Source organism: Somniosus microcephalus, chromosome 32 (genome assembly GCF_052327205.1).
Source record: "Somniosus microcephalus isolate GS21.2 chromosome 32, FLI_Smic_1.0, whole genome shotgun sequence".
Lineage (NCBI taxonomy): Eukaryota > Metazoa > Chordata > Chondrichthyes > Squaliformes > Somniosidae > Somniosus > Somniosus microcephalus.
Window position 1 is genome coordinate 20,891,556 of NC_141018.1, and position 12,830 is coordinate 20,904,385.

General features: G+C 48.6%; 1 protein-coding gene across 5 annotated transcripts in view; it reads right to left on the reverse strand.

The window, feature by feature from the left end:
- neil1 (nei-like DNA glycosylase 1) overlaps positions 1–10,876 on the reverse strand; it is a 47,573-nt gene extending 36,697 nt beyond the window's left edge. Inside the window, exons 1-4 of one of the 5 annotated variants that reach the window (XM_085972204.1) lie at positions 10,782–10,854; positions 9,655–9,795; positions 6,327–6,812; positions 2,969–3,088 (exon numbers count right to left, since the gene is read on the reverse strand). In XM_085972204.1, coding sequence (XP_085828330.1) covers positions 2,969–3,088; positions 6,327–6,812; positions 9,655–9,788 — 740 coding nt within the window. In that variant the 5' untranslated portion in view covers positions 9,789–9,795; positions 10,782–10,854. Of the gene's footprint in view, positions 1–2,968; positions 3,089–6,326; positions 6,813–9,644; positions 9,796–10,683 lie in introns of those variants that run through there. The other 4 variants (XM_085972205.1, XM_085972206.1, XM_085972208.1 and 1 more) reach the window with 4 other exon arrangements.
- Between the last annotated feature and the right edge of the window lie 1,954 nt (positions 10,877–12,830).

Genomic DNA, 12,830 nt, shown 5'->3' on the forward strand with positions numbered 1-12,830 from the left:
CATCCTTGCCGCTCCACTCTGTACTCCTTCCAAGATAACGCTACAGGCAACACGGCACCGAGCCACATCTCCCTCTGTAGCTTTGGCCTTTAAAAAATAAACAAACTTGTATTTAAAAAAAATGTCAGATACAGAACTCAACAGCTGAACTCTGAACCAGGGGGTCAGCAGTTCAACTTCAAGCCATGAGCAAACACCTACGCATGCCATTCAAGCACTTACGAGCCGAGTGCAGTGAGAGTACAAGGGTGGGACGCTGGCAGGATTTACCCAGTGGCCGTGGAGAGGCCTACAAGCCCAGACTATCCCACCCAATCACTTCCGGTGAAGTGGGTCATAGCGTCATAACGGCACAGAAGGAGGCCATTCGGCCCATCGAGTCCGTGCCGGCTCTCTGTAGAGCAATCCAGTCAGTCCCATTCCCCCGCTCTATCCCCGTAGCCCTGCAAGTTTATTTCCCTCAAGTGCCTATCCAGTCTCCCCTTGAAAACATTGAGTGTCTCCGCTTCCACCACTTCCGTCGGCAGCGAGTTCCAGGTCCTCACCACTCGCTGTGTAAAAAAGTTTCCCCTCACATCCCCCCCTGTATCTCTTTCCCAAAATCTTAAATCTGTGTCCCCTAGTCCTCGTACCATCAACTAGTGGGAACAGCCTTTCCCTGTCTAGCCTATCCAAACCTGTCATAATCTTGTACACCTCTATCAAATCACCCCGCAACCTCCTTTGCTCTAATGAAAACAAATCCAGCTTCTCCAACCTGTCCTTGTAGCTAAGATTCCCCCATCCCCAGAACCATTCTGGTAAATCTCCTCTGCACCCTCTCAAGGGCCTTCACATCCTTCCTAAAGTGTGGTGACCAGAACTGGATGCAATACTCCAGTTGTGGCCTAACCAGCGCTTTATAAAAGCTCAGCATAACTTCTCTACTTTTGTACTCAATGGGCTGGATTTTGATACTGGAGGCGGGTAGGAGGCGGGACTACAACTTTTGGGGTTGTAGTCCCGCCTCCATCGAGTTGTGGCCAACCCACTCGATTTTCACTTGATTGACCAGGCCAATTAAGGGCCACCCGGCAACAGGTGACGTCACAGATTGACATTTCATCTGTCGAGAGCTTTTGACAGATGAAATATCAGCGTTTGACAGCTCTTTGAAGCTGTCAAACACTGACAATCTGTACACTAAGTTAATTCCTTCCTCTCAGGCTGATTTAGAGATCTGTCCAGAACAGAAAGTTGAATGCTGCAACTTTTGACAGCTCGCGGCCATTCTGCTTTCTGTGACGGTGAGATGAGGGACTCCCGAGACCTGAAGGAAGGCAGACTGCATTAGTAAGAAAAGGTAAGTAAAACTTCTTTAAACACTTTACACACATCAAACACACTTACCTCTGCACTCATGCACCCATCACTCACCTGAACACCGGACATCTCGAACCCTCCAAGTCCTTCAGCCCGACGGTCCGCCTCGCTAACTTGGCGTGGTTTGGAACCGTCGGGAAGCCCACACTTCAGGGATAAAAATAGGGATTAGGCTAAAAACTGCCTGTTAACAGGCAGTTAATTGTAAGAAATCACACAACACCAGGTTATAGTCCAACAGCTTTATTTGAAATCACAAGCTTTCGGAGCGCTGCTCCTTCGTCAGGTGAAGTGGAGAGATGCATAAAAACACAGCTTATATAGTCAGAGATTGTCTCTGGCTATATAAGCTGTGTTTTTATGCATCTCTCCACTTCACCTGATGAAGGAGCAGCGCTCCGAAAGCTTGTGATTTCAAATAAAGCTGTTGGACTATAACCTGGTGTTGTGTGATTTCTTACATTTGTCCACCCCAGTCCAACACCGGCATCTCCACACCAAGGCAGTTAATTGGCACTAACCCCTTCCCACCTCGGGGAGGCGGCTCCCAGCACAGGTCAAATACCCGCCTCCTGTGATACGGGCATGGAGGCGGGATGGGTTCGTGCCCCCCGATTTTGCAATTTTAACCCTCCCCATGCCTCCAATCCCGCCTCAACGGCCCGATGAAATTTGAGCCCAATACCTCTATTTATGAAGCCCAAGATCCCATATGCTTTGCTAACCACTCTCTCAATACGTTCTGCCACCTTCAGGGACCTATGTACATTAACTCCCAGGTCCCTCTGTCTCTGCACACTCTTTAAAACTGTGCCATTAAGTGTATATTGCCGCTCCCTGTCCCTTCTGCCAAAATGCATCACCTCACACTTCTCTGTATTAAATTCCATCTTCCACTTGTCTGCCCATTCTGCTAGCCTTTCTATGTCCTGTTGCAGTCAATTGGTATCATCCTCACTGTTTGCCACACCCCCAAGTTTGGTGTCATCGGCAAATTTAGGAATTCTACTCTGTATTCCAATATCCAGGTCATTTATATATATCAAAAAAAGCAGTGGCCCCAGCACTGACCCTTGGGGAACACCACTGTCTACCATCCTCCAGTCTGAAAAACAGCCATTTACCACAACTCGCTGTTTTCTGTCCTTAAGCCAATTCCTTATCCAATCTGCCACTGACCCACCTATTCCATGAGCCTCGATTTTGTTAACCAGCCTTCTATGTGGTACTTTGTCAAACGCCTTCCTAAAATCCATGTAGACAACATCCATTGCATTCCCTTCATCAATCCTCCCTGTTACTTCATCAAAAAATTCAATTAGATTAGTCAAACACGATCTGCCTTTTACAAATCCGTGTTGGCTCTCCTTAATTAGCTTAAACCTCTCCAAGTGCCCGTTAATTTTTTCCTTGATTATTGTTTCTAAAATGTTTCCCACCACTGATGTTAAACTGACCGGCCTGTAGTTACTAGGATTGTCCTTACACCCTTTCTTCAACAATGGTGCCACATTGGCCACTTTCCAATCCTCAGGCACCTCCCCCCTGCATCGAGGGAAGATTGGAAAATTGGGGAAGAATTAAAATGAGATGAAGTTTTCCTCACCGGAATAGAATCTCTGCTCGGAGGTAATTCCCGATGCCGTTGAAGTATTTTTGATTTAATAGCACCTCACAGATTGGCTTGTCAAAGGTTTTTTCTGGCAGGTTTGATAGCACATTCGTTCTGGGAGAGGTGAAAAAGCAAAGTTAAAAATTCAACTTGCAGTTGCAGCGCAGGCAATGTCACCAACAGCAACTTAAAGCGCCTTTAACATTGAAAAATGCCCCAAGGCGCTTCCCAGAGGTGTAATTTAAGGGGAAGCTAGAGAAACACATGAGGGAGAAAGGAACAGAAGATTAGGCTGATGGGGTGAGATACATAGAAGCTAGGAGCAGGAGTAGGCCATTCGGCCCCTCGAGCCTGCTCCGCCATTCAATGCGATCATGGCTGATCATCCAAACTCAGTACCCTGTCCCTGCCTTCTCCCCATATCCCTTGATCCCTTTAGCCTTAAGAAATATATCCAACTCCTTCTTGTCTTGAATATATTTAATGAATTGGCCTCTACTGCCTCCTGTGGTAGAGAATTCCACAGGTTCACCACTCTCTGGGTGAAGAAATTCCTCCTCATCTCAGTCCTAAATGGCTTACCCCTTATCCTTAGTCTGTGACCCCTGGTTCTGGACTCCCCCGCCATCGGGAACATCCTTCCTGCATCTAGTCTGTCTAGTCCTGTTAGAATTTTATAAGTTTCAATGAGATCCTCTCTCATTCTTCTAAACTCCAGCGAGCACAAGCCCAATCGACCCAATCTCTCCTCATACGTCATTCTTGCCATCCCAGGTATCAGCCTGGTGAATCTTCGCTGCACTCCCTCCATGGCAAGAACATCCTTCCTCAGATAAGGCGACCAAAACTGCACACAATGCTCAAGATGTGGTCTCACCAAGGCCCTGTACAACTGCAGCAAGACATCCTTGTGCCTGTACTCAAACCCTCTTGCTACGAAGGCCAACATACCATTTGCCTACTTAACCGCCTGCTGCACCTGCATGCTTACCTTCAGCGACTGGTGCACAAGGACACCCAGGTCTCGTTGCACTTCCCCTTCTCCCAATCTATTGCCATTCAGATAATAATCTGCCTTCCTGTTTTTGACACTAAAGTGGATAACCTTGCATTTATCCACATTATATTGCATCTGCCATGCTTCTGCCCAATCACCCAACCTGTCCAAATCATACTGTAGTTTCTCGGCATCCTCCTCACAGCACACACGCCCACCCAGCTTTGTGTCGTCTGCAAACTTGAAGATATTACATCTAGTTCCCTCGTCTAGATCATTAATATATATTGTGAATAGCTGGGGTCCAAGGACTGATCCCTGCGGTACCCCACTAGTCACTGCCTGCCACTTGGAAAAAGACCCGTTTATTCCAACTCTTTGCTTTCTGTCTGCCAACCAGTTCTCTCTCCAAGTCAGTACCTTACCCCCAATCCCATGAAGAGAGGGGTGGGAGGAGGCTTGTGTGGAGCACAAACACCGGCACGGACCAGTCGGGCCGAATGGCCTGTTTCTGTGCTGTACATTCCACGCAAGGTAAATGGATGCTGAGCCAAAGAAGATTAGGAAGGCTGCTCGACAGCTTGGTCGAAGAGGTGCACTTTAGGAGGGTCTTAGAGGAAGAGATGGAGGCGGAGAGGCAGAGGAGCTTAGGGAGGGAACTCCAGAGTCTGGGACCTGGGCAGCTGAAGGCACAGCTGCCAATAGTGGGATGAAGGACGGAGGGCAACGTCAACGGCACAAGGGTCACCGTTTATTTCTACCCATTGCCGAGAAGGCAAAATTACTGCTTTAAAAGGAACGAGGCTTGGCCGTGCAGTTCACGCCAGTGGAGAGCTCACACGGGCTGTTGTGGATGGACAATTCCCGAAGGGGATGTCCATGGAAATTTTGGTTCGACAACCTCGGACAACAGTCCGACAAAAGATCTGAATCAGTAGACTTGGAGCCCACGACAGACAAGATTGGTGGGACCTCTTTTGGGCCTGTGCGGCTTCCAATTCCAAATTCTCCTCGACGCAGGGTGGATTGATGGATCAGACAAAGAAAAGAGCCTCAAAGTGTAGAGAGCTCGAGGTGAGGGCTAGATAAAGACCAGACGGTAGGCCTAGTTCCTGCAAGAAAGGGGCTAATCCACCCGTAGAACGTACAGCACAGAAACAGGCCATCGGCCCAACTGGTCCATGCCCCATGCGAGTTCAAAAAATAAAGCTGTGCACAGAGCTCCCCTTTGACCTCCCCCCACCCCCGACCTCTCAGCAGGTCGAGCCAGCGAGTAGCTGAGCCATTTGACCCGTGATGACCCCAGGTTCAGTCTCTGGATTGTGCGGACTGTCCTCGGTCAGGACAGTCGCACAATCAGCCTCAGCACCCTTGCCCTAGCGAAGAGACGACTGACTGGGATCCCCATTCTTGATCACCACCCAGCAACTCCCGATGGATGGGCGCACGTGTGCGGAGAAGAAAGGGCCCGAATGTGGCAATAGTCTGCCCCAACATTCACAGTCAGGGCTCGCATGTGAATAAATGGGCCAGCGCCCGCGTGAGCTGTGCCCGTAACTGTAGCCCCGTAAAGAGTCAACGCCTCGGGAGAGGAGGGAAATTAGGAAAATTGCCAAGAAAGAAAGACTTGCATTTATATAGCGCCCTCAATACAGTAAACTCTTTCGTATCCGGCACCGACGGGACTGGGATGGTGCCGCTGGTTGATTAAAAATTCCGGATAACAGAGAGGTAGGCAATTATTAACACCAAAAAAAATAAAAACCAGTGACTAACTCGGCCACCGCGGGAAACTCGGACTCGGAAAAACGAAAAATGGATGGATTCGGCAAGATTACCGGCTATCTATTTTGCCGGTTATTAAAGGATTCCGGTTGATTAGGTGCCGTTTAAACGAGAGTTTACTGTACATCCTAAAACGCTTTACAGGCAAATAAGTACTTTTTGAAGTGTAATCACTGTTGTAATGTAGGAAATGAGGCAGCCAATTTGCGCACAGCAAGCTCCCACAATCAGCAATGTAAATGGCCAGATATTCTGATTTTAGTGATGCTGGTTAAGGGATGAATTTTAGGCCAGGACACCAGGGAGAGCCCCCCACCCCCATCGCCCCCTGCTCGTCTTTGAAATAGTCCCGTGGGTTGTTTAACGTCCGCCTCGGTTTAACAGCTCAATCGAAAGATGGCACCTCCGACAGTGCAGCACTCCTCAGTATCGCACTGGAGTGTCAGCCTAGTATTTGTGCTCAAGTCTCGGGAGTGAAATTTGAACCCGCAACCTTCTGACTCAGAGCCTCTCCCCAGCCCCCTCACAGAAAGTAGAAAGTAGACGAGAAACGAGGAAGCACAATTATACCTGAACTTTTCATAATCAAACAACACGCAAGGTCCTCTGTCCAACTGCCAGGTCCCATTGACCTCCCAGCTCCCAAACCTCCTCGGGTCAACAAAGCACAGCACCTGCTTGGGCCTCCCTTTGGTGAAGAACTTGAGATGAGCGTGTTTAGGGACCTCTTCCTCGGTAGTCAGTTTGAAGGAGCCAGACATTCCAAAGCGGAAGATGATGTCCGTGGGGCCCGGTAACTCATCCTTGTGCTCCACCCCGTGTGGCTTTATGTCCTCCTTCCCGTCTTCCTCCTTGAGGGGGGTAAGAGTCAGCTTGACCTCTTTGCCTCTCGACACCGCGGAGATGAGGTAAGCGTCGCACTCGAAAGGCACGTCACAGTTTTTACTCACTGCAGATTTTTCCACTTTTCCTGAAAACACGGCACCACTGCAGACTCGGTTAACAAACCTGCTTGCTAAGTGAAGTTCGGGTCCTTCAGGCATTTTAGAAGACAATCTGGAATAATAATTAAAAAACAGTGATCAGGACAGAAGGCCAATAAGAAAAAAGAAAGACTTGCATTTATATAGCGCCTTTCGCGACCACTGGATGTCGCAAAGCGCTTTACAGCCAACGAAGTCCTTTTTGAAGTGTAGTCACTGTTGTAATGTGGGAAACGCAGCAGCCAATTTGCGCACAGCAAGCTCCCACAAACAGCAATGTGATAATGACCAGATAATCTGTTCCTTAGTGATTTGATTGAGGGATAAACATTGGCCCAGGATGGGGCGTGGATGAGGTAGGAGCACACGCATGCACGGAATTTTTTTTTTATAAAGCAGTCACGCATTGCTCTGTCACTGTGATGCCACTAAAATCAGCACCAGCGAGAACTGAAACGCATCAAAATGCAAACTTAATAGCTTCTGGATTTTACAAAGAATGCCATGGGAACAAGGAAAAGGTGCAAGACTCTTCATTGCTGGAATCCCCACACAATTCACACCACCTACCAGATGTCTCAGCGTTCTGAGGTTTCTTGAAGGATTATTATATTTTCCATTAGCTATATTAAACCTAGTTTCAGTCACTGCAGGTCCATATTTTTGATTCTCAACCTGCATTACAATTACATGCGAACCTTTTTTTTTGGCATGGTCTGTGTAGCTGAGTGGTCGAGGATTACAAACTATATACAGTGCGCGACTGTGGTGCCAGTGAAGACTGTCGAGACAAAGGAGCTGATTTTCCAAATCCACACGACCAGCAAAAAGCCTCACTGGCTGGCCGGGAAATCATAGGCATGCAGCCCTGCCCACGATCCCCTGATCACAGAATCTTACAGCACAGATGGAGGCCATTCGGCCCATCGTGCCTGTGCCGGCTCTTTAAAAGAGCAATCCGATTAGTCCCACTCCCCTGCTCTTTCCCCACAGCCCTGCAAATTTCTCCTTTTCAAATATCTATCTAATTCCCTTTTAGAAAGTTACTACAGGTAGACTATCCTTTATCCGAAAACCTCGGGACCAGCCGTGTTTCGGTTTTCGGAGAATTTCGGATTTCGGAAGGTGGGTCGGCAGGGGTCCACGGGGGGGTCGGCGGGGGGTCGTGCGCACGACTTACGCTGACGCTCAGCGTAAGTCAGCGGGGGTCGGGGTCGGCGGGGATCCGCGGGGGGGTCGGCGGGGGTCGGGGCCGGGCGCACGACTTACGCTGACGCTCAGCGTAAGTCGGCGGGGGTCGGGGTCGGCGGGGGTCCGCGGGGGGGTCGGGGCCGGCGGGGGGTCGTGCGCACAACTTACACTGGACTTACGCTGACCAAAAAAACCTTCGGTTTTTAGAGGGTTTCGGTTTTCGGAAGTCCGGATAAAGGGTAGTCTACCTGTATTGAATCTGCTTCCACCGCCCTTTCAGGCAGCGCATTCCAGATCATGACAATTCGCCGCATAAAAATAAAAATCTCCTCATTTCTCCCCTGGTTCCTTCGCCAATTATTTTAAATCTGTGTCCTCTGGTTGCCGAACCTCCTGGCAGTGGAAACAGTTTCTCCTGATCTACTCCAATACTGAACACCTCTATTAAATCTCCTCTTAGCCTTCTCTGCTCCGAGGACAACAATCTCGGCTTCTCTCCAGTCTCTGACAAAACCTGTCCTGGTTGCTCACATTCAGAAAAGCCTCTAATTGTCTCAAATACTGCCCATTTGTCACATAGGGGTACGGTAACATAGTGGTTATGTCACTGGACTAGTAATCCAGAGGCCTGGACTAAATATCCGGAAACATGAGTTCAAACCACGGCAGCTGGGGATTTTAAATTCAATAAATCTGGAACAAAAAGCTAGTATCAGTAATGGTGACCATGAAACTACTGGATTGTCGTAAAAACCCATCTGGTTCACTAATGTCCTTTAGGGAAGGAAATCTGCCGTCCTTACCCGGTCTGGCCTATATGTGACTCCAGACCCACAGCAATGTTTTTTTTTTATTTGTGGGCGTCGCTGGCAAGGTCAGCATTTATTGCCCATCCCTAGTTGCCCTTGAGAAGGTGGTGGTGAGCCGCCTTCTTGAACCGCTGCAGTCCATGTGGTGAAGTACTCCCACAGCGCCGTTAGGGAGGGAGTTCCAGGATTTTGACCCAGCAACGATGAAGGATCGGCCGATATACTTCTAAGTCAGGATGGTGTGTGACTTGGGAGGGGAACTTGGAGGTGGTGGTGTTCCCGTGCGCCTGCTGCCCTTGTCCTTCTAGGTGGTAGAGGTCGCGGTTGGTTGATTTTTAACTGTCCTTTGAAATGGCGGCTCACCACCACCTTCTCAAGGGTAATAAATGCCGGCCTTGCTAGTGACGCCCCCATGAACGAATAAAAAAATATGTACTTGGTAAAGATTCCCTCTATGAGTACTCAGTCCTGTTGCGTGCAACAGTGGGTACACTGTCCAAAAACAATGGCCGCCTAATGTCACAATATAACAGAAATATCAAAACAGTGCACTCCTTACAGTAACAGGAGCCCCGAACAGTAAAGGGTTACCTTATAGTGTAGGTTTCTGCAACTGACACCATTAACTGATAGAGATCAAGGAACACTTTCTATGTTAAAGGTGCTATATAAATGGAAGTAGCTGTTATTTATAATAGAATTATGGATTATACAGCAGAGTGTTTCACATGTAGTCACAGGTCCAATTCAGCCCCTGAACTCTGGCAACTCAGTTTCATTTGCGCTTAGAAAAATCAACGGAAATTAAAACTGTCCGGTCTCTATAACTAGCGGCTAATCCACACCTACAGTTTTAAGCCGAAGTTGAAAATCTACACCAGTAAAGACTTGTGTTTATATCGCACCTTTCATTACCTCAGGACGTCCCAATACGCTTTACAGCCAATGAAGTACTTTTTGAAGTGTTGTGGCGCAGTTGTAATGTGGGGAAACGCAGCAGCCAATTTGCACACAGCAAGATCCCACAACGAGGTAAACGACCAGATCATCTGTTTACTGAAATCAAAACAGAAAATGCTGGAAACGCTCAGCTGGTCAACGATCTGTTTAGTGATGTTGGTTGAGGGATAAATATTGACCAGGACACCGGGGGGGTGAACTCCCCTGCTCTTCTTCGAATAGTGTCATGGGATTGTCTACGTCCAGCTGAGGGGGCAGACGGGGCCTCGGTTTAACATCTCATCCGAGAGACGGCACCTCCAACAGCGCAGCGCTCCCTCGGCACTGCACCGGAGTGTCAGCCTGGATTATAGAAAGACTTGCATTTCTATAGCGCCTTTCACGACCACCGGACGTCTCAAAAGCACTTTACAGCCAATGAAGTACATTTTGAAGTGTAGTCACTGTTGTGATGTGGGAAACGCGGCAGCCAATTTGCACACAGCAAGCTCCCACAAACAGCAATGTGCTAATGACCAGATAATCTGTTTCTGTTATGTTGGTTGATGGGATAAATATTGTGCTTAAATCTCTGGAGTGGGACTTGAGAGCGCTACCACTGAGTCACAGCTGACAGCTTAAATCCAGGCTGATATATATAGCAAATATATGGGATAAACATACCAATAGGATGATGTGCATAACCTACCCACAAAGCAACATGAACCTAAACACACAATAACCCTGCACTGCTTCTCTTGGGCTAGGCTGGACAGTGACACTGGATGTGCAGTGTTTCCTCGCAATAATGGAGCAAGAGAAACTGGTTGGATTAAACGCGGCTGCTGAAAGGTTTAGACTTCAATGGGTTGCCTTTCTAGCCGGAAACCCCCAGCGTTTGCAGCGCGCCCTGCTCAATGCATTAAATGAAATGCCTGGGATTTGCTGTCGGGTCCGACACTTGAGCGTTACAAAACAGCTTGGGAGCCACCCAATGAAACGTACCGAGGTTGCAACAAGACCAGAATGATGCACACACACACACAAAGACCGGTGCGATTGGATTAAATGAGTTTGCAATGCAAAGTTTGGTTCGAACAAACCCCGAGCAATGTCAGTGCCTCTTCCCCCGTCCAGTGTGTGGGTTTCACTTCCTCACCGTTCTCAGTGATGCAATCTGGGACTTGTAGTCCCGTCACAGCGCTGTGACTTTCAGTCTTAAAGGAGCAGAGACTAAAAAGAAAAAAATAAGACTTGCATTTATATAGCGCCTTTCACGTCCACCGGTGCATCCCAAGCGCCTTACAGCCAATGAAGTACTTTTGAGTTGTAGTCACTGTTGTAATGTAGGAAACGCAGCAGCCAATTTGCACACAGCAAGCTCCCACAAACAGCAATGTGATAATGACCAGGTCATCTGTTTTTTAATGATGTTGATTGAGGGATTAATATTGGTCGGGGAGAACTCCCCTGCTCTTCTTCAAAATAGTGCCATGGGATCTTTTACGTCCACCCAAGAGTGTAGACGGGGCCTCGGTTTAACATCCCATCTGAAAGACGGCTCCTCTGACAGTGCAGCATTCCCCTGGAGTGTCAGCCTAGATTTTTGTGCTCAAGTCTCTGGAGTGGGACTTGAACCCACAACCTTCCGACGCAAGAGGCAAGGGTGCTACCTCACTGAGCCACAGCTGACACGTTCCACCTTTGTATTAATATTAAAACAAAGGGTACCCAATACCAATGGGAGGCTGTTTCGAAAAGAATTTTGATCTCTCCTACTCCTCCGTTGTGCGAAGCACCTTTCACAAAAAGGGTAGGAGGAATCTGGGACTCTCTCCCCCCGTGGATTTTGTGTCAATTGGAGATTTCAAGATTGAGACAGATTTTCATTGGGCAAGGGTAGCAAGGTAATGGAGCAAAAGAAAATGGAGGTGAGGTGCAGATCAGAATGACGGATCAGCCTCGAGGGGCTGAATGGCCTATTGCTATTCATATGTGTCAGCTTGGCTTAGTGTAGAACTCTGAGTCAGAAAGATCAAACCAGAACTTGAGCACTTAATCTGCGCTAACAACTTAGTGTAGTTCTGAGGGAGTGCTGGATTGTTAGAAGTCTTTCCAATGAGACGTTAAACCACAGTCCCCTTCCCCCACCCCGTCTGCCTGTGCGGGTGGATGTTAGCATCGCCAACTCTGATTGGACTTATTCCGGGAGGTTGTGTCCCCCGCAGGGAGAAACTCGCTGGGAAAAGACCCTAAGGGTCACACCAAGGGGAGGGCATGAGGGACCTGATCCCGATACTCTGCAAGCGGCAGGATGCGATCAACTCCATGGGGCAGAGCGGCTACCTCGCTCGGTTGCTGCAGATTGCTGAAGGTAAGTGTGTGAGGCTAATGGTGCAGTTTGTTGGATATGGCATTTGAACATGAATTCACTGACCTTGACCACTCGTGTGAGGCCATTAAACTTCTTTCTGCACTGCATCCAGGTCCTCGGGCTACACTGCTTTCATTGACAGCGACAGCTATCTGCTTCCATTCCCTTCACAGTGTCTGCCTAGAGGGCCTCCTGGCATACAGGACATTTCTCCTCCTGTCCCTCTCCTGCACCAGGACCTCGAGTGCTGCATCCGAAAATGTGGGAGCCCTCTCTCTGCCATGTTGTGCCATCTTCACTCTTCCTGTAGGTCACACACTCCTCTACAATGACTTCTAGTACCTGCTGCAGGTGCAGCAGGCGGTTAAGAAGGCAAATGGTATGTTGGCCTTCGAAGCGAGAGGGTTTGAGTACAGGAACAAGGATGTCTTGCTGCAGTTGTACAGGGCCTTGGTGAGACCACATCTTGAGCATTGTGTGCAGTTTTGGTCACCTTATCTGAGGAAGGATGTTCTTGCCGTGGAAGGAGTGCAGCGAAGTTCACCAGGCTGATACCTGGGATGGCAGGAATGACGTATGAGGAGAGATTGGGTCGATTGGGCTTGTACTCGCTGGAGTTTAGAAGAATGAGAGGGGATCTCATTGAAGCTTATAAAATTCTAACAGGACTAGACAGACTAGATGCAGGAAGGATGTTCCCGATGGTCGGGGAGTCCAGAACCAGGGGTCACAGTCTAAGGATAAGGGGTAAGCCATTTAGGACTGAGATGAGGAGGAA